This window comes from Vipera berus (genome assembly GCF_964194415.1).
Source record: "Vipera berus genome assembly, chromosome: 1".
Taxonomy (NCBI): Eukaryota; Metazoa; Chordata; class Lepidosauria; order Squamata; family Viperidae; genus Vipera; species Vipera berus.
The window spans coordinates 132,516,112-132,541,157 of record NC_138202.1 but is presented as its reverse complement, the minus strand read 5'-3'; the positions used below and the strand labels follow the sequence as shown (position 1 = coordinate 132,541,157).

At 38.8% G+C, this 25,046-nt stretch overlaps 1 protein-coding gene across 4 annotated transcripts in view; it reads right to left on the bottom strand.

Annotated features, from left to right (window-relative positions):
* KALRN (kalirin RhoGEF kinase) overlaps positions 1 to 25,046 on the bottom strand; it is a gene marked incomplete at its 5' end in the record, with an annotated part of 564,822 nt that overhangs the window by 89,708 nt on the left and 450,068 nt on the right. For all 4 annotated transcript variants that reach the window (XM_081316371.1, XM_081316370.1, XM_081316372.1 and 1 more), the window contains one exon: positions 13,149 to 13,395. In XM_081316371.1, coding sequence (XP_081172497.1) covers positions 13,149 to 13,395 — 247 coding nt within the window. The remainder of the gene's footprint in view (positions 1 to 13,148; positions 13,396 to 25,046) is intronic.

Here is a 25,046-nt window from a genome sequence, read left to right as displayed (position 1 = left end):
CGTTCCCCTTCGGACAGGAACCACCTAAGCCAGGGGTCTTCAAACCTGGCCCTTTTATGACTTGTGGACTTCAACTCCCAGAATTCCTCAGCCAGGCATGCAGGCTGAGGAATTCTGGGAGTTGAAGTTTATAAGTCATGAAAGGGCCAAGTTTGAAGACCCCTGACCTAAGCTGTTTTTTTTTCCCCCAAGACCTTGCGGTAAATTCCCTAGAAAGGAACTTTTTGGAGGGATTGATTGGAACGGAAAATAAAGAAATGCGCCCCCCCCACGCCGCCCTGTTACTTTTTTCTGAAGAGATCATGGGTCAAGGAACTAATATCGCTAAGCACATTGGTTTTGTGCTTAAATTGTAAGCCGCCCTGAGTCTTCGGAGAAGGGCGGGATATAAATGGGATTAAAATAAAATAAACATAAATAAATAAAAAAATATTTTAAGTGCACGGAGCTAAGCATTGCAATTCAAAATCTTTCAAAAGGGAATGTTATAGGGACCGGTTCTGCACCAGCAGTACAAAAAAAATTAAAAAATGCCACAGGAGAAATTTCCCCAACGTTCAGATGCCATTGGAGAAATGGCAAAGATCTCAGCGTATTTGAAAGACCAGTTGCAACAGAGATATATTGTGGAGTGGAGAAGATGGATTGATTATATCCAGAATAAATATGGGACTAAAAAGTTTCATTTAGCATTTGAATAAGTATTGATGTGATATTTAAATTGCTTGTAGTTAGTTTATAAGAGTTAAAGTGCGATAGATTTAGTATTTTATTGTTGTTTGCATAAGGTAGACTATGATTGTTTGTATATTTATACCCTGTATTGAGCTCTGGGAAGTCGGGGAGGGGGGAGGGGGAGGGAGGTGTTGGGGAGGGTTGGGGAGAGGGGAGGGGGTTGGGAGGGGTTTTGTCTTTTTAAAAAATGTATTGTAAAACTTTTCAATAAAAAAAAGAGAAGTTTCACCTGACACGCAACTGGTTAAAGACGTGGGGGCAGTGAAAAACAAAACAAAACGGGCAACTCAAATCAAACTCGCGACGTCACGTGACGTCGCGCAACGTGTTGGAGCCTTTTTGCCATTGCCGGCAATGGGGTGGGCGCAGCTTCCAGATGATGCGTCTGGCCCGCGGGCCGGCAGTTTGACACCCCTGATAGACGTAAAGGTTTCTTCCACCCAGTCGTGTCCGACTCTAGGGGGCGCTGTTCATCTCCATTTCCTACCTAGCCGAGGGAGAACAGCTGGTAAATAAATCCCATTCAAATCTTTTTCCAAAAGATCCCTTCCCGCCTCTGCCATTTCCATATGTGTATTATAGGGAGTATTTGAAAACATTGGTGAGGCTAGAAAGGATTTCTTGGGAATAGCCAACAGGAAGTTCACAAATGGTGATCATTGCCTTGGTGGAGCAGTGGGCTAATGCCTCCTTAAGTAACACCAGCTGCCTGCAATTAGTGCAGGTTCGAGTCCCACCAGGCTCAAGGTTGACTCAGCCTTCCATCCTTCCGAGGTAGGTAAAATGAGGACTCAGATTGTTGGGGGCAATAAGCTGACTTTGTAATAATGCCGCTGGGGGGGGCGGCGAAAGCCCTAATAAGCAGGCATATACATAGAATGAAGGCTATTGCTAAGCACATTGGTTTGTGCTTAAATTTTAAGCCGCCCTGAGTCTTCGGAGAAGGGCGGGATATAAATGGGATTAAAATAAATAAAAAATTAAATGTGATTGTGGGACGACGCAGTTAGTTGCCCAGTGTCCAGATTCGCTTAAGGATTGTGTAATTCACTCAACAATTTCAGTGATTCACTTAAAAACCGTGGTAAAAGCTGTTGTAAAATGGGGCACAACTCATTTAATAAACAGTCTTGCATTAGCAATGGAAATTTGGATTGCAATTGGGGCCGTTAAGGCGAGGACTACCTGTAGTTCCTTCATTATGCATTACCTTCACTGTGAATCTAGTCTATGAACTACAGTTGAATGGAGTGACAGACGTTTCTTAGTAATGTCTGTGCTTAACATTTTAGGAGGAAAACTGTTGATCTTTGCTGTGATTCTTTGCCACTCCCTTCCTTATTTATACTCGGAGGTAGCTATTTTATCTATTTGAAGAATACCACAGGGAGCTGTTTGCTTTTCTTGGTTTGTTATGGTATGATGCTTCTGGACCATAAATTCCTTTGGAATGTTCTTAATAAATGGCAGCTTAACATTAGGATTGCTTCAACTGACTCAGCACTGCATTTCTAACATCTCACAGAAATTAGGTGAAAGCTTGCTATGTCATAAAAAAAATAGGGGAGAAAACCTTCAGCTGTCTAATTATGCATACTAGGGGATTACACCTATCTAAGAGAAAGAATATTAAGTTAAGCATGGTTTGTTTGCCCAATCATAATTAGCTGAGTTCCTAGATCACATTAAGTCATAAACTATGAGTTAAAAACCTACAGAGCTGGCTAGGTTTTCACAATATGCTAAGCCAATTTACCGTGCAATTTTAACTTAATGGGATGTCTGAACCCAGTAAGTTGATTGTTACTCAGTTCACACAATGACACCTATGCTTTTGATCAAATGGAAGTAAATATGAAACATTAACGGATATTCAAAAAAATGAAAAATGAATTTTGGTAAGGCAACATTTTACTCTTGTGGTTTGGGATGAGTTGCTAGCTTGTTGAGAGAATTAGGAGAGATTAATATTCATTTGTGTGCTACAATTGCCAATGATGTAGGCTACCTTATAGCCTACAAGTCTCAAGAAAGAATATGTCATATGAGCAATACTGTTGTGTAGTGAGTTCTTTGCTGGCAATAAGTGAGACGAGAGGATGCAAACAGGAACATTGCTTTATTGAGGCAAACAGGAACAGAACTGAAACTGAGGCTTCTACACAGCTACTTATACGGTTGGCCACTAGGCGGCGGCCAATAGGTTTAAAGGAACCCATTCCCACCCCAAATCATCCAGTGATCTTCTTGAAGACAGCAAGTCTGGCTAGTCAGCGACCCTTGCACAGACACACCAATTGAGCAACCTTAAGCAGCATTCAAACAGACATGTGAAACAGTTCAAGTAAAATCCCAATACATTACCCCTCCCCCCTAGAATGTACATACATTATTTAAGAATATAATCTTGTAGATATGGTGGTGGTCTATGTGACCATTCTGAACGCCTGGGGGATCCAGGCAACTTCCAGTCTACCAGCTTGCCGGCCGGGCTGGGTAGACCAGGACTCTTGGGTTCACATGAGTCAGATTGACTCGAGTTCCTTTGGCTGGCCATTCCTGGTCGGCCCAAACCAAAGTCCAATGAGGTAGCTGTGTCACCCAAGCTGCTGCTGTGTTTGGGTTGACTTTCCCCTTCTGGAGACCCATGTTGCACTCATGGACTTTTTCCATCTACAACCACCTCCCCGTTGTACTGACTGGTTGAGTCCTCAGAGCGTGTGAACTGCCCTGTTTGGCTGCCAGTTTCCGGCTCTAGTTGTGGACCTGCCATGAGGTCCTCGCTTAGTGGCCGTTCTGCAAAACACTTCTGCAGTTGATCAATATGGTGGCGAACAACTCACCCCCACATCCAGAGCCACCTTGTAGGAAAGAGGTCCCGAGGTTTTGACAATTTTACCTGGCACCCACAAGTTTCCATGCCCATCGTTTCGGGCCCACATCCCATTACCCACTTGCAACCCCCTTGGAGCCTTTGGGCATGCGGTGTCTGCTGCTACCCGGTCAGGATGCAACCTGTCCAGTTTTGTGATTAGCTTTCTTCCCCAGCGAAGCTCTGCTGGGCTCTTGCCTGTTGCTGTGCAAGGCGTAGTGTGCTGGCAAAGCAAGAAATCAGCCAGCCTATGGTGCCAATCCCCAGTCACAATGGGCTTGAGTGACTCCTCTGTCATATGCACCATGTGTTCGGCCTGCCCGTTAGTCAAGGGGTGAAAGGGAGCTGATGTTGCATGCCTTATAAAGTTAGTCCTCAAGAAGGCCTGAAATTCTGCTGCTGTGAACTGGACCCCGTTGTCCGAGACTACGACGTCTGGCAGCCCATGTGTGGCAAAAGCTTTCTAAGCACCCGGATGGTCCTGGCAGTAGTCATAGTATATATAGGAATTGCTTCCAACCATTTAGAGTGGCTGTCGACCACTATCAAAAGCAGCTGTCCCTGAAAGGGCCCAGCGAAGTCAATGTGAATCCTCGACCATGGTGTATGAGTCTCCTCCCATCGGTGGACAGGGGCCTGGGGCATCTCTGGTCTGGACGGTTGACACGTGTAACACCCGTGTACTTGGGCCTCAATAGCCTTATTTAACCCTGGCCACCATAGGTAGCTCCGTGCCAATGTCTTCATCCGGACTATGCCCGGATGGCCCTCATGCAGAGACTGAAGCACACGGTGGCTTAATGAACTGGGGACAATAACCCTGCTCCCCCATAAAATGCAGACTTTGTGAGCTGAAAGCTCGTGTCTACGAGTGAAGTAGCTCTGGAACTCTGGTCCAGGGCTATTTTCAAGCCACCCCGTGTGAATCCATGACAAAACTCTACTTAAAATTTTGTCTGCAGCAGTTTCTGCAGCCACATCCCTGACATGGAGGGGAAACCCAGGCAACTCCTGTGGCAATGGCAACCTTCTAAAGCCATCTGCGTGGCCCATGTCTTTGCCGGGTTTGTGAACCCGCCTGTAGCTGTAGGCTGACATAAAAATGGACCATCTTAACATTCTAGGGGACAGTATTTGAGGCATCTGCCTATCTGTAGTAAATAACCCCAACAAGGGCTTGTGGTCAGTGAAGACCGTGAACTTCCTGCCATACAAATAATCATGGAATTTCTTCACCCCGGCTAAAATGGCCAGGGCCTCTTTTTCAATCTAAGCACAATTGCGCTCAGTTGAGGACAATGTCCTTGAGTAATAGGCAATGGGGACTTGAGTCCCATCACTTGACAAATGGCTTAGAACAGCCTCCACCCCATAAGGGGATGCATCACATGAGTTGAGTCGGTCTCGAAGCCTTTCTTCCAAGTCCGAAAATTGGCACAGGCGCGAAGCTTATCTCAACGCCGCAATGAATTCTGTGGCCGTCTCGCTGGGTTGTTGAACTCACCGTTCAAAGGCATGCCTCCACACTATCACCGACAGCTTCGGTTGGAAATGGTCACTGAGCCGTTTCTTCAGGTCTGCGTAAGTAACGGACTCCAGCTGTGCTGGTGTGACTAAGTTCTCTGCAATGTCGAATGTTGCAGACCCACAGAAGTGTTGCGGCCTTCAGGCCATCTTCGGTAACTTGGTTGGCGTGGAGGTAGTTCTCTATTCTTGAAATGTAGGACGACCATCTCTCTGGGTGAGTGACATCGAATTCCTCGAGCTTTCCAACCTTCGACATGGTGAAGGTCTTCGTGGCTCAGGTCTCGCATTGCCTCTTGCTGCTTCTTCGTTGTAGGCCTGGGACTGGACCGCAGGCGGGTGGTCGCTAGCGTGGCTTGCTAGGCCGACCGAAAGGGAGGGGGGAACACGGCCCCTGCCAGGTGCTGTGCTGGCCTCACCCCCTAGTGACTTTCAGCTCTTTCAAAGAAGCAGGATCCCACCTTCATCGCCAGTGTTGTGTAGTGAGTTCTTTGCTGGCAATAAGCAAGACAAGAGGTTGCAAACAGGAACATTGCTTTATTGAGGCAAACAGGAACAGAACTGAAACTGAGGCTTCTGCGCAGCTACTTATACGGTTAGCCACTAGGCGGCGGCCAATAGGTTTAAAGGAACCCATTCCCGCCCCAAATCATCCAATGATCTTCTTGGAGGCAGCAAGTCTGGCTAGTCAGCAACCGTTACACAGACACACCAATTGAGCAACCTTAAGCAGCATTCAAACAGACATGTGAAACAGTTCAAGTAAAATCCCAATACATTACAAATACAATCTTGGATCTTGCTCTTATCTAGTGGTCATCTGGATTTTGATAGCCCACAGCTGGTAGCCTAGCCCTATTGCTCTAATGTATGGCCATTAACTTTTTGGTACAAGTAGTTTGCTAGTATTGTATTTTGTCAGAGGCAAAAAGTAGATGAATATTTTGTGCATGGAGAATTATCAAATGACAGCGTTTAATTTTCTGATTCCTGTTGATGACATATTTATTATGATTCTGTATCAGACAAAACAACACCATCTTTTCATCTGAACTGATTGACCTGCCCCCCCCCCACACACCCCAATTCCAAATCCATGGGCTCACACATTTTCCTTCATAATGAATGAGCTGTGCATTTTGGCCATTCCTTACCCTTTGATGACCAAATAGCTATCTTTTATTCCAATATGTTGAAAACTGCTAAGAATCACCTTCATTTGAACAAACCAGATCATGGAAACACAAATATTATGTCACCACTTCATTAAAATAAGATTATGAAAACATGAAAAAAAATGTTCTAATAGGACACCTGCCTGAAGCAAATTACTTTTTCCAATAACTGCAAATTGCCAGCATCCATGTGCCCTGTCTTGCACAAGAAAGGGAAGCATAATGCGTCATTATTGAATTTTGAGGAAGTGTACATGTGGCAAAAAATATCTTGGAAACATCCAGGAAGGCCAGTGGGTTTCTTGGACTGTAAACAACACTTTCAGTAAAGCTAGATGGTCACTTTTGGGCCAGTGGAAAGATTCCAAATAACCAGTTTCCTTAGTAAATTATGGAGGGATAAATAAACAACAACAAAACCTAAGCAAGCAAGCTCATGCTACAGTATGTTAAACTTCAGCCCAACGTTACCTGGAAAATGTACTAGTTATTGGCAGAGCAAGCTAACCAAACTGGCTTTTTAATTTTGCAACAGACATACTGCTATAGTAACGAATTTGCATGATGATACATGTTTAGGAGGAAAGCAGTGGGTATTTAAAAATAAAGACTTTTGATGTGAGGAAAGAGGTGGGATAAGCTGACTCTGTAAGGGTGAGAAGTCCAATGTCTTTCACTTAGTCAAAGCAGACATACAAAGCAGGGCATCTGTTTAAAAGGAAATGTCAGCCATTGCTCCTTTGCCTGCCTTTTCCCCTTTCCCTCTAATATAGCAATGATAGGTCTCATCATCCTGCACCATCCTTTAAATTTCAGTACTCTGTAAACTCCACTTAAAAAGCACAAAACATCCTCACAATAAGCTTTCAATTGGTATATTCCTACAAACTACCATTCTATCCACTAGACTTAACTTGAATGGCTGACAATGAAAACAAACAAAGCTACATTATAGCTTGAAGTGATGGCCTAGTTCACACAACACACTTAGATTATGATTGCTTGCACAGTCAGCCAGATGTTTAGGCTTTGATTTGGCATTTTTTTAGCACCTATCCAGTCCTTCCAAAGAACCTGGGATAGGGAGATTTTTTGTGTGATGGTGTTAAAAATATCATCATGGGATGTAAACTGTTCCAACTGACTGATAATGATTTTTGTCAGTTACAGATGCACCCAAGCCCCTATTACTATTGGTACTATCTTGATTTCTTTTGCCATAATCGTTCAATTTCTTTTTTGCAGGTCTTTATATTTTATAATTTTACCCAGTTCCTTCTCTTTTCTTTTGATGTCTCCAGGTACTACAGTGCCCACTATCCAGACTTTTTTTGTCTTTCTTCTCAACAGTTGTTAATTCTGGGTTATTGTGTGGCAGATGCATGCCTTTTGAATTCTGCAGTCCCAGAGCACTTTAGTGTCTTCATTTTTATCTTACTTTGTCTATTTTTGTGGTCCCATCAGTTCCTGCTTCCATGCAAAAGGTATTTCTTGCAGATATTCCAATGTACTGTTGTTGCTACTTCGTTATGGCACTTTTTCTTGTCAATCTGTTGATTGTCTTTTAGCAACTAAGTAGATGGTCACTGTTTCTTTGGTTTATTTTTATTATGGTTTGTCACAGTCAGTCATACGTTTAGACTGGGTCTGGCATTTTATCCACCTATCGAGTCCTTCCCAAGAACCTGGGGTAAGGAGATGTTGTTGTCTGATGGCATTAAAGGTGTTGCTCCAAATAAAGCTGCCTTTTGCAACTCACTGGTGGTGATTTTACTGATGGTATTCAAGTGGTGCTCCAAATGTTTTGAGATTGTACCCAAGTTGCTTATTGCTATTGATAATCTACCGTACTTTCTTTTGCCACAGTCATTCTACATCTATTTGCAGATCCTTGTATTTTGTGATCCTCTCCAGTTCTTTCTATTCTGATGTCTCTAGATACTGTTTTATTATTATTTTGGATTTAGCCATTGTAGTTTGCAACCATGGGTTTGGGTTTAATGTCTTCCATGAGCCCAGGCTAGAAGTCCTGTATGCTACTTTATATCTTTCTTTGGAGGAAAGCTAGCTGCTACTTGAAGTCTTTTGTGGTTTCTCAATTTATGAAAGAGAATTTTTATTCAAGTAGGATTTGTTATTTCACCACTGAAGAACTTTTAATTTTATGATTTAGCTATTGACACTGTCGAAAGCTCTATGTATTATTTTCGGATATGGTTGGCTACATAGCCAACTAGTCCAGGGCTTGCTGATCTGCTGTGCCAAATAATCTAGTTTGAAGATTATTATAAAAGAAAATATGGAACTATTATTAATAAATGGCAAGATATCATAAGAATAATCATAGTGGTTCGAACTCAAAATAGACATCTTTGTGAATAAATTAAGCCCTGGTAGTTTTCTAAATCTTGTTAACATATGAAGTGTGAAAAAATAGTGATGTGCACTCTCTTTCTTTCTAGGCATCTTCTTCCATGTGTCAGGGCTAAGATACTGAAATAGAATTAGGAAACTTATCCAGCCTCAGCTTTGGAAGTTCATTGGATGACTGAACAAGTGACTCTCTCTCAGCCCCAACCTACCTTATGGACCATCATTTAAACAAAAAACAGAAGGGATGCTATATATATTGCCTTGAGCTCTTAGAAGAAAGGGGTAATAGCAGTCTAAACTAAGAGTAACATAAAAAACAAACAAACAACGAACTGACTTTCTTCACCCAGCATCTAAATCGTAACATGGGCATATTTGATTTTGGTTAAAAGCACCTTATGTGTCCCATATGAACACAACATTGAGAAGAACCATGTTTACTGCAAAATAGATTGGGTGCCCGCTTTAGAAGAAGGGGCCTTGAACAATGGAGAAGATTATTACAGAGGTTGAGGGCTACAAGGTGGGACATTCTGTGGAATCCAGTTCGTTGGCCAGTTTGGAATTGCTAGGCAGGACTTTGTTAGTGTACCTGGGGCCAGTACTATTGTGAAGCAAAAATGGGTCTTTCAGGAGGGCAGCAGAGCTGAAGGAGTCCATTGTGAAGAAAAGTGGAATGCTGAGGTCACCAGCTGACGTAGGGTGGAAGACTGGGGTTTCCGTAAGTTGTAAATTCTTGTAAGGGTTGCCCTTGGGCTGTGCTATGAACAAGCCTCTTCAGTTTTATGAAATTGCATGGGCTTTGCCTGGGGCAGGTAGGGAGGGTCAGTTTAAGTCTGATGGGATTAGGCAAAGAGAGGCACTGATTTTGACCCCGGTCATATCTAAAAGACAGGGGAGGGGGAAGATTGCAGTCTCTTTTTGTTTGTTACATTTATTTTCTCCAGTGCAAAAAAATTCCCAGTTTGACTTCTATGTTTTGAGTTAAAGAAGACAGAAGTATTAGTGGGTTTTCTTTTTTCAAATTAGGTTGGGGGTGAGAAACTATCATAAGCAAAAGTAGATATAGCTCTGCTAGAATTCTTCTTCCTGACGTGCTAGGTTTGTTCTTGTTTCATAATATGCAAAGATCTTTGTTTTGTATGATGAAGCATCCAGTCAGGTGAGGCTAAAAATGGGAGAATCTACAGAGAGTTTAACAAGATAACTGAAAAGTTATTGAGGTCCATGACTGCCGCTATTATTAAGATTGTTGGAAGCGTTTGAAAGAGATGCTTCACAAAGAGTGAGAATACAATGAAACACTTCTCTTCAGTTTAAGCGGCTGCATTTTGAACATGAGCCTTGCAACAGGTTTGAGAAATATTTTTTCAAATTTTTGCTCGGTTCTAAATTTTATGGTATCAAGTAGTTCCCTTTTAAAAAAAATGTCGATCCATTATTTCACTGAATAATCATTACTGATAATTTCCTAGCAGTGTAAATCAAGAATGCCCTCTTGTGTGTAGAATGAAGAATAGCACATTAATCTGATGGAAAGTGGCATGGTTTGGCAGTCATGAGAGTTGAAAATAGTTCCAGAAGGGCTTTGTCTAAAACCTATTTTGTGTATGTTTATGTGTGAGAGAGAATGAGTATTTTTATGTTCATGTGGCTCCAAAACAGTTATCGGAGATAAAATTTCTGCACTTATATTGGAAATAAACAATAATAATAATAATAAATAATAAATGCATTAATTACAAGCATTTCCCATTTTACAGAGAAGACTCAAAATGCTAGAATATACCTTTGGTCCTTTTCCTAATCAAGCTATCATTCCAAACAATGTCTAATTACAGTGAACAAGACCTTTAGTAAAATACATGCAATATATGCAATCAAATTGGCCCTCTTTATTTCAATATTCCATCTATTCACTAAGATCCCAAACATGAGATGTAAATTTCATGCAGAACAAAAAGATTAAAAGAGAAATATAATTTAAAAATGCTTCTGATCAAAGAGGATGCAATTTAGTTTATAGTACATAGTGTCTGTTCTCCTAGTTTCACTGCCAGACTGGCAATGGTTTATAGTTAAAGAACCTTGTTAGAAATAAATGCTGAAGCTTACTTCTTATTTCTTTTTTTAAATGTCTTTTAGTAAGAGGGGCTGCAATTCATGATCCTTTCGTATTTTTATAGTAAAATAAGAGAATATGTTTTATAACTGAAGAACTAATGGGCAGGTCAGTTGAAGTTACAATCATTCCATTGCTCAACTTGCAGTATGCATTCTCCATATGAGTATGGGTTTCATGGTTTCAGAGATAAAATGTGGAAATTTTCTTTTCTCAAGGTGAAAGAGTTAATGGTTGGGGTCAGTAGGTCAGATACCTACTGAAACTGTACTCTTGTTTGACAAAGTGACAAAATTAGTGGACCAGAGAAAAACTGTGCATATAATTTTCCTGGACTTCAGTAAGGCATTTGATAAAGTAGATCATAACCTGTTACTTGATACTGTATTAGACAGACTAATCCATCATCACCAGATGGATTAATAACTGGCTGACCAATGGTACTCAATGTGTAGTCCTTAATGGAACTGCATCTACATGGAGGGAAGTATGCAGCGAGGTACCTCAAGGTTCTGCCTTAGACCCAGTGCACTTCAATATCGTAATCAATGATTTAGACAAGGGGACAGAAGGGAACTCATCAAATTTGCAGATGACATCAAGCTGGGGGGGGGAGGAATAGCCAATACCCCATAAAATAGGTTCAAAATACAAAAGGATCACGACAGACTTCAACAATGAGCTCTATCTAACAAAACGACTTTCATTAATGAGAAAAATAAGGTTTTACACTTAGGCAAGAAAACCCAAATGCACAGATATAGAATAGACGGTACCTCACTCAGTAGTACTAACTATGAGAAAGATCTTGGAGTCTTAATGGACAATCACTTAAATTTGAGCCAGCAGTGTGCCGCAGCCACCAAAAAAGCCAACACAGACCTGGGCTGCATTTACAGAGGGATAGAATCAAAACCACATGAAGTATTAGTACCACTTTATAATGCCTTGAGAAGAGCACACTTGGAATATTGTATCCAGGCTTGGTTGCCATAATACAAAAAAGGTGTATCTAGAAAGAGTGCAGAGCGCAGAGAAGAGCAACAAAGATTATTAGGGGACTGGAGGCTAAAACATTTGAACGGTTGCAGGAATGTGCAGGTTGTCCAGTCCTAAGAAGGACTAGGAGTGACTTGATACGGGTGTTCCAATGTTTGAAGGGCTGCCACAAAGAAGAGGGGATCAACCTATTCTCCAAAGCACTTGAAGGCTAGACAAGAAACCATGAATGGAAATTAATCAAGGAGAGAACCATCCTAGAAATAAGGAGAATTTTCCTGACAGAACAATTTATCAGTGAAATGGCTTGCCTTCAGAAGTTGTGGGTACTCCAACAGTGGAGGTTTTTAAGAAGAGATTGGATAGCTATTTGTCTGAAATGGTATAGGGTTTCCTGCTTGAACAGTGGGTTGGACAAGAAGATCTCCATGGTCCCTTCCAACTCTGTTATTCTGTTAAGTGCTACAATTTTTCTTGTGATGATGATGCATGGAAGGATAGATGGATATAACTGTTTTAAAAGGAACTCTTATTTTCAAGTTGGTATATATCAAGAGGAATTAATTTAGATTATTATTTTTTTGGTGGCTCTTCACTGTTTTCATTTTTCTGTCAGCTTCCTTTTCCAAGTCAAAAGCTGCTTTTTTTTCCTCCTCACTTCCCTGCTTCCAGTTTGCTTGCTTTTGAAATAACTAATTCAAAATTCCAAATATTGTTATCCATTTGAAAAAAATGTGTTAATGAAAATGATAAGAGCCTTGGTGGAGCAGTGGGCTAATGCCTCCTTAAGTAACACCAGCTGCCTGCAATTAGTGCAGGTTCGAGTCCCACCAGGCTCAAGGTTGACTCAGCCTTCCATCCTTCCGAGGTAGGTAAAATGAGGGCCCAGATTGTTGGGGTCAATTAAGCTGACTTTGTAATAATGCCGCTTGGGTGTGTGTGTGTGAAAGCCCTAATAAGCAGGCATATACATAGAATGAAGGTTACTGCTAAGCTTGTAAGCCGCCCTGAATCTTCGGAGAAGGGCGGGATATAAATGGAATTAAAATAAAAATAAATAAATAAAATAATTACTATTTAAGATTTTTTGTGCGCGAATGTTGCAAGGACAAGCCAATCATTTCTATCCAGAAAGAGAGAAAGTGGAATTATAATTGTTATTAAGGTTGGCTGATTGGTGCAATGAAATCAGTTTCCCCAGCACAAACAGACAAAACACACACAGAGATTGTCTCCTTCCCTTAGGCAGACAAAGGTGAAAAGATGAACAGATGCATCCAAATGTAGAGAACAATGATTATCAAAACATTTGACCTGACTGATGAAATTTAACTCATTTGATGCTTACCTTTTCCTGATGGGAAGAAGCAGTCCATTTCTACACTGCTCCGGGAATGGGAGATGCAGAGAGCACTGCTGGGGACCAGACCTTCTTGAGGTGGACTCCTTTCTGTGGTCCGCACCAGACACCAGCCTGGCCGTTCACTTGGCCTTTCGAGTAACTCCACAGTCTGTCCCACCTGAATACTCAGTTCACTGCTGTGACTGGCAACAAAGTCTTGCAGCACCACAGTTAGTTCACATCCTCCAGACAGCTAGGAAGAAAGAAGAAGAAAGAGAAGTAGACTACATTTGACTGAATATAACAATATCTTAGTGAGGTGTGGTGGCCTAACTGTTAAGATACTGGGCTTGTCGACCAGAAGGGAGGCAGTTTGAGACCCAAGCATTATGACATGGAGTGAGCTCCCATTCCTGCCTCAGCATCTACCAACCTAACAGTCTGAATGCAAGTAGATAAATAGATACCAGTTCAGGGGGAAGATAATAGCATTCCATATGCCTCAGCATATAGTCATATAGGCCCATGACCATGGAAATTTCTTCATATAGCCCTTGGCTAGGAAATGTTGATGAGCACAACAGACATGACTGGACAGGGGAAACCTTTACCTTTTCAAAACAATATCTTAGGTTATACTGAACCCTGATACCTAATGTCCTTGCTCACTTCTTAAAAGAAAAAAAAATCTTAATTTTGACTGTTTACAGTAGGCATACACATGCAGCCTTGTGTGGTGTACCAGCCCTTTTTGACATATAATCCATTGTGGCCAAATGCCTCTATTGTTAAGATGGATGCGCCACCAAGGTTATGGAACCACATCTGTCTCAAAATATATGCTACCAAGTGTCCTCCAACACCTCAGGACTCACGAACACTGTCAGCTCCAACTGCTATAGTAACACAGCTAGCTAACAAACAGCTGATCAGTATGCCACCTGTTATTTGTGGTTTGGAATTATTTTTAATCTACCAGGCTGGCCTTTTCCCTGTCTAGGAGTTGTGCAGGCCTGATTTAGAATTAGAGCTAATTATGTGTAACAAATCAAGTTGGTTCTATTAGTTGCTGTAGTTTTTCACATTCTGTGGCTTCCAAATCTACTCAAACAGATAATTTGTTATCAGCTATCACTGATCTGGGCCAAATCAGAAGGACGAATTACTATCTGGGCCAAATCAGAAGGATGAATTACTCTTAGCGAACACCATTCTGGGTGGAAAACTGAATGCTATTACTTCAAGAGATTTGAACATTCTGACTTTCATGTATCATTACTAACAAGATATTTCTTTTTATCATGTGCTAAATGCCACTTAAGGTATAGGTTGAACCATGACTCTGGTTCATTTGGATTCCAGCCAGATTAATCACACTGATATTCACCAAGTACAGGAAGTAGTTTCTAGCAGCTACAAGAAAATTCTTTGGAGAATTCATTTTCATTATGACTGTATGGAGCACTTCTAACCTCCCTGAAAGAATTCTTAGTTTTTCTTTCAGATCAACAAGCTGTTGAGTAGCAAAGGTGTTAACAAGTAGTGTGAGTCAGAATGTCATGGTTTGCTCCTGCTAAGGAAAATAAAAAATTAGCTGGTTTATTCCAGTGTTGTTGAAAGTTAATTCCATGTTTCCATAGCAAATGATACCAACAATTTTATAAACTGTTTCCCCCTCTATCAGTGATTAATTACACTGACCACCAGGAGGCACAGTGTTACTGATTTCATCATTATTGGGAGTCATCAGATATGGGTAGTAGGATGTTGTTTTATAGAATTGAGCTGATATAAATTTGCAGTTTAGATTACTATAAATATGGCATCAGCTTTAGGAATTATCCATGTCCTGGCACTCAGCAGTTTTAGGAAGAGATTTCTAAAAGGAGGTCTGATAGTTTCTATCAATAATTCTTCATTATGGGATCGTATAGTGCGTATCATTAGTTATTTTGTACTAAAGTCCACATTCAGTTGCTGAGAAGTTCTGTTTCCTTTATGCCTGCTTGTGGTCTTCTGTAAAAGGCATAGGGAATGGTCTTGAAACACTGAAGGAAGAACTGTTACCAATGCAACAATCAGATGTGGCTTGAACCTACTACACCAAGAAGCTAACTTGAGTAAAAGTCTCAGACTCCCCTCCCCCAGTTCACACAAAGACAAAGGCAGGGGACAGGGAAAAGATATTCAGACTTGCAAAATTCTGCTACTATAGCTGTTAAAATAAATTGGTTTCTTAGTCTGGTCTACTTTATACTGCTGGCAGCTTCTCAGACATGATTGGTTCACCATTGGCTGTGCTAGACATACACTGAGTGTGGGGTAATTTACTCCTAGGTAACCACTGTGGTAAGTGTATATTGGACTACATATTTATTTATTGATCATATTTATATGGCCACCCATCTTACACAGCACAACTCTGGATGGTGTACACGAAGCCATAAAAATTTCAATTTCAAAACATTTCAAAAAGTACCAAAAATTTAATATCATTATAAAAGGCTAAGAGAAAGCATCAGATTATATACAGTGGAGCCACCTAATCAAATTAGCATTCCCTTATGACCCCCAAACCTATGGACACAATCAAGTTTTAATGGCTCTCTGGAAGATTAGGAGAGATAGGGCCACTCTCACATCAAGGAGACTGATGTTCCATAGGGTGGGTGCCAGGGCAGAATAGGCTTGTCTCCTGGGTCCTGTCAAGCATTGGGGAAATCAGGAGATTCAGGCAGTTCAAATCAGCATGAAAATTTATTGCAAGCTTAAACTCTCTACAAGAATCTGACTAATGGTCAAGATAAATGAGCGGGGGATAAGAGAGACATTCAAGGTGGGCTGGAGTTAGATTTCTTGCGAGAGCACAGAGACTCGTGACTTATGACATGTTTGACCCCTCCCTCGGGCTCAGCCTGGTCATCTCCTACACAGTTTTTGTCAGATATAACTCCTTAGAGACATGATGTACAGATGGGGCAGGCGATGTAATTGGAAAGAGATGGTCCCTCAGATAATGCAGCCCCATGCCACAAAGGGCATAAAGATAAAAATCAGCAAGTTGATGTTGTCTGCCAGGTGTGAATTTTTCATACCCGTTCATAATTTTATGATAAAAGCACAGACTATGATGACACTGAAAAATTAACATTACATGAGTAAATGTTTGTTGCCTATGCACACCCGTTAACATTTATTCATTTTCCTTAACATCTTTTTCCAGGGCAACTACATATCTGTGTTCAATAAAAGGAGTTAATGTTAACATGTAACTGAGCAAAAACAAGAAAAAATGTGCAGAGTGATGGATATGATGGATAGGAAATAGCTAATAACATTGGTGGTATTGTAAAATGTAATGAGTTTTCCAGCTAACACTAACATCAAATGCTATAACAATGGACAACAAAAATGGCCTTTTAAAAATAGAATATGGCAGCTTTTCCCAACCTGAATACTTTCTAGCTATGTGGGCTTCAACCTCCAGAATTCTCACCAAAGGCCTTACTAGCTGGGGAATGGAAATCCATGTTTCTGGAACTTCTGAAAGGCTAGTCTTAATAAAATAGGTGGGGGGGCTAGAGCAAAGCTTTTCTGCCAAATTTTCTACCCTTTTCTAAACATTCATTTAGTGACAATTCAGTTATAAAGGTAGTGCAAAAAGTGACTTATAGCCTATTTTGACTTATAATAGTTACAGCATTCCCATGGTCACGTGATCAAAATTTGGGCGCTTGGCAACTGGCATGTATTCATAACAGTTGCACTGTCCTCCGGTCATGTGATTACTATTTGTAATCTTCCCAGCTGCCTCCCAACAAATTAAGTCTATAAGTCTATATAAAGTCTTAATGACTGCATGATTCACTTAACAACTGCAGTGATTCAATTAACAACTGTGAGAAAATTATAAAATGGGGCAAAACTCACTCAACAACTTTTGCTTAACAGCAGAAATTTTGGGCTCAATTGTGGTCCTACGTTGAGTATTACCTGTATTTATTCATGTATGGAGTAAATTATTACAGCTTTTTTAAAAAAAAGCTATTAGATTTTCATATATCCTGCAGTAAGCAAGATTAGAAAAGGGGAAGGTCTTTTGCAGATCTGGATTCAAGGACAGGAACTACTATAGTAAAAGCTGTTGTATTTAGTGTAAGATATTGTGCTTGAAAATGCTTACTATTACCACTGAAAATAAATGTAAAACATTACCCAATTACATCCCAACTACCCAAATAACTAACCAATATGTCTGGTTAGTATTAGCTTTTTCATGCTCTGTGTTAATATATCCTGCATAAAGTAATCTGTGGGAATGCTAAACGACATTGTGAAGATGGTTGCATAAATAAGTTTCTTTAAATAAGTACCATGTTTCCTTTTTCATAAACCCAATGTAGTTTATTCTTCTATTTATCACTCACTGAAATTGTTATAGGCAGTGAGAAAACCTAGATATAGATAAGATAATCTTTCTTCTCATTTTTTACTGTGGGCACAACGGCACACATAAAAAATGAAATTTAGTTGCCCACTCTCAAAGTAAAACACATACATGACACACACCTAAAACATACTATATACAACATATGTATAGACCCACACCTCTACATATACATAACAATAAAATATTAAACACTGTCCATCTTGAATATATAACAGAAGGAGGAAGCCTGAGAGTTCACAAGGTTAATGCTGCATGGAATGAAACTATGGTTGAGTCTGGATGTTCTGCTGTGGATACCACAAAGCCTCCTCCCAGAAGGTAACAAGGAAAACAGGTTGTGAAGAGGATAAGTAGTGTCCCAGATAATCTTATGGACCCTGTTCAAACAACGCTTCTGTGATCTTTTCGGCAATCCTCACCACTCTCTGCACCGCCTTCCTATCTAAAGAAGTGATGCTTCCAAACCAGACTGTGATGCTGTATGACAGGATGCTCTCGATCGTCCCCCTGTAGAAAGTGGTCAGGACAGGGAAAGGAAGATGAGCTTTTCTTATGCGACACAGAAAGTGCAGGTGCTGCTGTGCCTGCTTCACCAGCTTCTCACTGTTGAGCCTACTCGTTAGCTGCACACCCAGGAATTTGATGCTGGTAACCATCTCCACAGGTGAATCATTAATGCACAGAGAAGTGTGGCTGTGCCTGCCTTTTCTGAAATCGACAATGATCTCTTTGGTTTTCCCGGTATTTAAAACTAGGCTGTTTTCCTTATACCAGTTCACCAACCCCTAAAACCTCCTTATGGTAAGCATCCACATTGTCGTCACGAATAAGGCCCATTACTGTTGTATCATCTGCGACATATATGAAATATATATATATGAATATATATGAAAAATCTCATTCTGTGAAAACATAATTCCTACACACTTAACAAGGTAACTCTCTAGTCTAATTAAAACAAAATATTTACTGAATACCGGCACAAACTTTCAATTTTTGTTAAAACTGACAATATTATTTAGCAGAGTCATATATAATATAGAGAAAGAGAACAGGGGAGACCAGGACGTCCACAAATTGTAAAAAGACTATTCCATATCTAAACAAGAAGATCAGATGAGTGTCTGTTGAGAAAGATTATATTTTCTACCCCATTTAGATGGGAGTATGAAAAGCAAAAGAAACTTGACCGTCAAACATGTGGGAAGACTGTCAAATGCTCTTTGCTTTTCCTGCTCCCACCTGAGTGAAAGAAAAAAAACAAGACAAAAATTCTGGATAAACAATGAATACTAATTCTTTACCTGATTTTGTGGATATGTTAATAAGAACTTTAGATAAATTTGTCTCATTTATTTCAGAATGTTAGTTAACATTTAAAAACATAACTCAAAGCAGGAAATAATGAAAAACTGTCTTACTGTAAATTAAAATCATCATATCCATTTTATCTTTGCTGATGTACAGTATAAATTTGGAAAAACTGTCTATATGGCCAGGGAGAAGCACTGGGACATTTAGAGATCTGTCTTATATTTAGTGCAAAAACATAACTCAAAACCTTTTAGATCTAGTAGAGCAAAACCTGCCATAGCACGTAGGGATGCCATAGCACTTCTTCTCTGATTTCTAACAATATATTTTTCCTGTGTCCTCAGATTATTAAATTCCACATTTCTGTTCCACATTCTTGACGTGAGGTAAGTGAATGTTAACCAAATTAATGTCACACATTATATATAGACATTTGTAAGAACCAATAACAAAAAACGAACCTAGCGTAGGAGCTAAAATGAAGGATATAGTGATGTCAGGAAATTTGAGAGCCAGTTTGGTCTAGTGGTTAAGGCACCAGGCTAGAAACCTGGAGACTGTGAGTTCTAGTTGTATCTTAGGCATCAAAGATGCCTGGGTGTCTTTGGGCCAGTCACTCTTGCTTAGCTCAACCCACCTCACAGCGTTGTTGTTATGGGGAAAATGGGAGGAGGGAAGAATATTAGTATGGTCACTGCCTTGATTTATAAAAACAATAAAGGTGGGATATAAATAAATATAATATATTATATTATGGGCAAGATTAAATCATACAAAGTTCCTACAGGGCAGCACATTCATGTATAATATTAGCTCTATTGTGTTACGGCAGTTTTAGGAAATCTAATTTAGCTTTTACACAATAAGAACCCAAACTTCATCAGATTCTGAGTATTGATACCCCTCTGTATCTAAAACAAGGGAAACATGGACCAGTAAACACTTTTATTAGACCAGCTTTCCATGATTTTCACTAGCCAAGATTTCTTAAGCCATAGCAAATCATCATAACGAGAGAGGAAGAGAAATTGGTCAGTTTTGCTGCTGTCAGAGAAAACAAAAAATACCAGGGAAGAATTTCGGTGTGTAATAAATCCAATGAGAAGGCATTAGGAGAAAATCTGTTTCTTTACTCAGTTAATAAGCATCTTTCAATGTACCAGATTGCTTGGACAGATTACAGTTCATCAGGAGCCCTTAACAGACCTTCACAGTTACATCCTGACTGCTGTGTTCTGGACTGATGTAGGCTGTGTCTGTACACATGCATCTACTAGAGCAGATTTGTCCTAAGATATTTGTCTTAATTTCAGATATAGATTAAAAAAAACAACAACACCTCATGTACGGATCTCCTTAGAACAGCAGTTTATGCACTCTTGCTCAGAAGGGTTTCAAAGACAAGGAATGTACTATTTCATGATGTGTACTTTCTCTCTTTTTTTGTTCTACTTTTCTACTTTATCTTTTCTATTTTCTTGTACAGAAGGAAAAAAATAGAATAGCAGCAAGCAATTCAATTTCACCAAATTCCAAATTCCATGGCTTTAAGGATGGTGGTATTCTCATAGGTTTGTCATATTACAGAACAAATTATTATGCCTATTTTTTAATATTGCTGGATTAATGATAATTATCAAAATGTGGCTTGTAGTATGGTTTCAGAATTAATCAGATTTACTATGCTAAATATTTAGTTATGCAGGCTCCAAAGAGATAGATGTCTCTACCCTTGTTCATCTTTTATAGGGGATAAATAAATTGGATCTGATTTTTTCTTAGGAGATACAGTCCAACTTCATATAAATCTCAAAAATATTACTGAAAAAATAAATTGAAATAGGAACTTGATTTGTTTGATATCATTAGGTTAATAGCTATCATTGAATAAAGATGATAATATCACCTTGAGCAAGGAAAAATCAATTCTAAAGATTTAAAATAAAATCCTGTTGGATGAGCTCAAATTATTCTTTAGTGTATTCCTTCATTTAAAAATAAAAGAGCAGATATTTTTGTGGAACTAGTTTTAGCCTTAGCTTGAAGTGATTAAATTATACATAAACATATGGTTCTTCAAAAGACAAGTTTACTTTTGTCCTTGGCAGAAATAGCTTTCAATCTTTATCATTTTATGAGGTATTTCCCATTTATTAAAGTTATTGATTAATATTATTAATGTTATTTTGATGCAAAGAATGGCTAAAATAAGTTTCACTTCCTAGTTCATTGGTGTGACCTTATAAAGAAGTCTTATAACATCGCTGATGAATTTACTCAAAAAGAAGGAAAACTATTTATCATGCTAGTTATCACTATGAAATACTAGTGAGTGCCTACTGATCTCACTGGTTAAAAAAAATCTAAGCACTATTTGTTGGGCCAGTGAATAATGAACATTTACCTCATCATTCACAGTCTTCTAAAATACATGGTAGACCATGCAAACATTCTGCAACTGTCAGCCACCAAAAGTGTTATGTGCAGAGCCCGTGAGCTCAGTTCAAATTTTGCTCTTGTTAGCTGTTCAACATGATCAGATGGCTGGTAAGAAATGAACTCAGTTCTCAGTTCCTGAGTTTTTGTCATCCTGAAGAAAGTTGATTCTTCTTTATTCACTGTAGTTATCATCTGAGACTATCTATTTTCCTTTAGCTCTCACAACCTCCATTTTACATTCCTTACATGCATTTAGATACTTTAATTTTCAGCATATTTCTATCTGCTCTCTCTCTCACACACACAAACACACACACACACACACAGCACATCTCACTTTCCAAAGCAACCCTGAACAGCTTACAATGCAGTAAACACACACACACACACACACACACACACACACACACACATATATATGTATATATATATATATATATATACATGTAATATTTAGTAGTTAAATATTGCTGTGAACAAGGTATCCATCATTCAGTGTGCTATCAAAATAAAAAATACAGCAACTTATTGTATACTATAGTAGTTTATTTTTGTACCACAGTACAGTCTTTTACTGAATCCTGAAACTAAGATGACCAGAGCATAAGCCACAGAAATAAAAAAAACACAGTTAAAAAATCAAAGTGAAAAAGTTATTAACTTCTAATCTATTAGCTAGATGTTAAAGCGAAGCAGAAGAAATTGTACTTGCAGAGTACACAGATCAGTACCAGAAGCTTCCAAAAAGAAGAAAGATGAGTTAATCTTCTGTAGCAAAGTTTATGAATTCCTTACAAACGTCAGCAAAATTATACTGGCCAAAATAAACTTAAATGATTGCTGATACCTAACAAAAAATCATACCATAACTATGTTTTTCAAATGATCTCACCTGATTTTATCATATCATATCAATGCATGGAAAATGTGAAGTCCTTACTCTCCTGTTCTTGAACAGGTGTGTTCCAGACAAAATAATATGTGTCTAGATGGCATTGTCAACTTGACGTCATTGTTACTGGGTTGACAAGATGTTTCCATGACAAATCTGAAATTGATCTATTATTTTGTTCATTGCTAAGAACTTCTCAAGACTAGTTCTTTTTTTCCCCATACTTTTATGCATGTCATAGAATTACTAAATTGGCTGAATGCCCAATGGAAAATTTAACCTTTTTTCATGAACTTTGATAAAATAAACCATAGTTGTTGGATGATTTCTTATTCCAGGTTTCCATACTGTCCCTGGTGGACCTTCACCTTTGTGATATACAAATCAATACATGCTCAAAAACACTTAGCAATATTCTTATTAACGAAGAAAATCTTATTATTAAAAAGAACATACCGTACTTTGTGAACATACCAAATTTATGAACACTTTGATTCATACTTAGCATAACCACCAAGCAGAGCTTATAATGTCTAAAATATGTTTGAATTTTTCATGAAAGAGAGATTTCAGAAGCATTATGAAAATATTTGCTTTATTAGGATGTTTCAAAGTAGCATCATTTATGTTTTACAGCTATGGATGACAAAAAGTGGGTTAGAACAAGATTTTGGGGGTAATTTTCAAATTCTTCTACTCTACCACAACTGCAGTTCTTCCCCTTGATATATTTTTTTAATCCCAGTAATAAGAAGTTGGGTGCAGAATAATTTCATATGGTACTTTTATAAAGTCAAATCAAACTAGCCAGCACAACAAGAAGAAATGATCCCTCCTTTTCATAATATATGCTTCATCTCTGTAGGCTTTATCTCTCTGAACTGTTGAACAACTCTGTGAACCTATTTGAACAAGCCGGCCTGGTCTAATGGGTTTGGGGTATTTTAATTAGTAATTTTTAATTATTTATTGTAATGGGCTAGTTCTAGTTAATCTTATTTTTAACTTTTGTATATTGTATTTTTATTGTATTTTTATTGCCCTGTACACCGCCCTGAGTCCTTCGGGAGAAGGGCGGTATAGAAATAAAATAAATAAATAAATAAATAAATAAATAAATAAATTTGTCTGGGACAGTATAAGATCTCGTGCCTTGGGCAGGGGGTTGGACTAGAAGCCTCCAATGTGCCTTCCAGGCCTATGATTCCATTATATTCTAACCGCTAGCTAAGGGGAAAAGGTATTTACCGTACTTGCTCCCACAAACCTATTAGGGACAGAGAGTTGAGACATAAGTCTATGACACTTGAAGTATAACTTTAAAGAATATACTTGGAATTGAAACTATCCCTGAATTATCTTTTAATTAACCTCTGTCTTATATGGCCATCAATATGACCAAAGCAATCTTAATCCTAACCAGATAAGGGGGAAATGACAGGTAAGGGTGCCTTCTGTATCTTGTAGATTACAGCACCCCCAAATTCTAACCACATACCACAACTATAAATCATAATCCAAATATTGTATTTGAAAGGTATTGATGGCTATTATTTTCTGTTCATCTAACTACACTAGAGATTTATGAAGGAATCAGAGTGAGACAGAATCACCTAAAGAGATGATGGAAAATATCTCAAAAAGCAGTATAAATTCTATAAGCCTCCAGGGGCAGACTGTCATAATCATACACTTTTCTTGTTAGAGTAGAGTCCAAATTAATCTAAATATTGACTCTATTAGATAGTGGTCTGACCACAGCAAAAGAAATGTTTTTTTTTCACACAAACTTCCAATACCACATTCCACATTAAAAACCATATCCAAAGCATGTTGAACCAACGTATCTACATTCTACCTGGAAAAGACCTATAGATGTTAAGAAAATTATGAAGTCCTGAGTTACTGTACTTCTGGAAGAGAAACACAATCATATTACGCAGTAGCAGAGGGAGATGGAGACTGATTTTGGGAATTAGTGATATAATCAATTCTACTTTAAGCATGCAGCTTCAGATGCAGATCTCAGAACTAAAAGCTATAGGAACTGTCCATTTAACTGTGCTGAATGTACACATAAAGGCCCTTGGGCTAGTTGCCATACAGTAAGAGGTGCTCAACTACAAGTATTCAAAGTTTACAACAGGCAGCTTTTCAAATGAGTTCTGCATTTCTTCCCATCTTGTTTAATGCATGCAATACACTTCATAAATATTTTTCTTTGTATACTGTATTTTGATTCTAATTTGATAACATAAATCTATAAATATGATTGTAAATTAGATGAAACTTGGCTCTTTTTTAATACATATATTAAAATATACTAACAGACTGCCTTTTTTCCAGTTATGCACCAGAATCTTTTAACAAGAAAGCAGTATCACTGCTGACTCCAATGATGGGTATGTATCTCTACTGATGCTATAAAACCATGTACCTCCTTTTTAAGAATGTATAAAAGATGGCGCTTAAAAAAACATACAACAATCTGATCTAAAGCTAAATTAAGATTTCAGATTTACATTAAAATGTGTTAACTACCTTGCAGGGGCTTCTAAATATGAAAAAGCCATATGAACAATTTGCAACCATATGTAGTCTCTCTCCTCACTTCTGATTTGCAATACGCTTACAAAACAAACAACAAAATGAATTAAATCCACTGTGTATTTTTCAAAGAACTGAGGAGTTTCATCTTTGTATGCTTATCTAAATAAGGACAAATCTCAACAGAAATGACACCTTTTGACAACAGAAGCTTCCCATCACTAATATGCTCAAGTAAAAGAAGGAGAAATATGGCAGATTA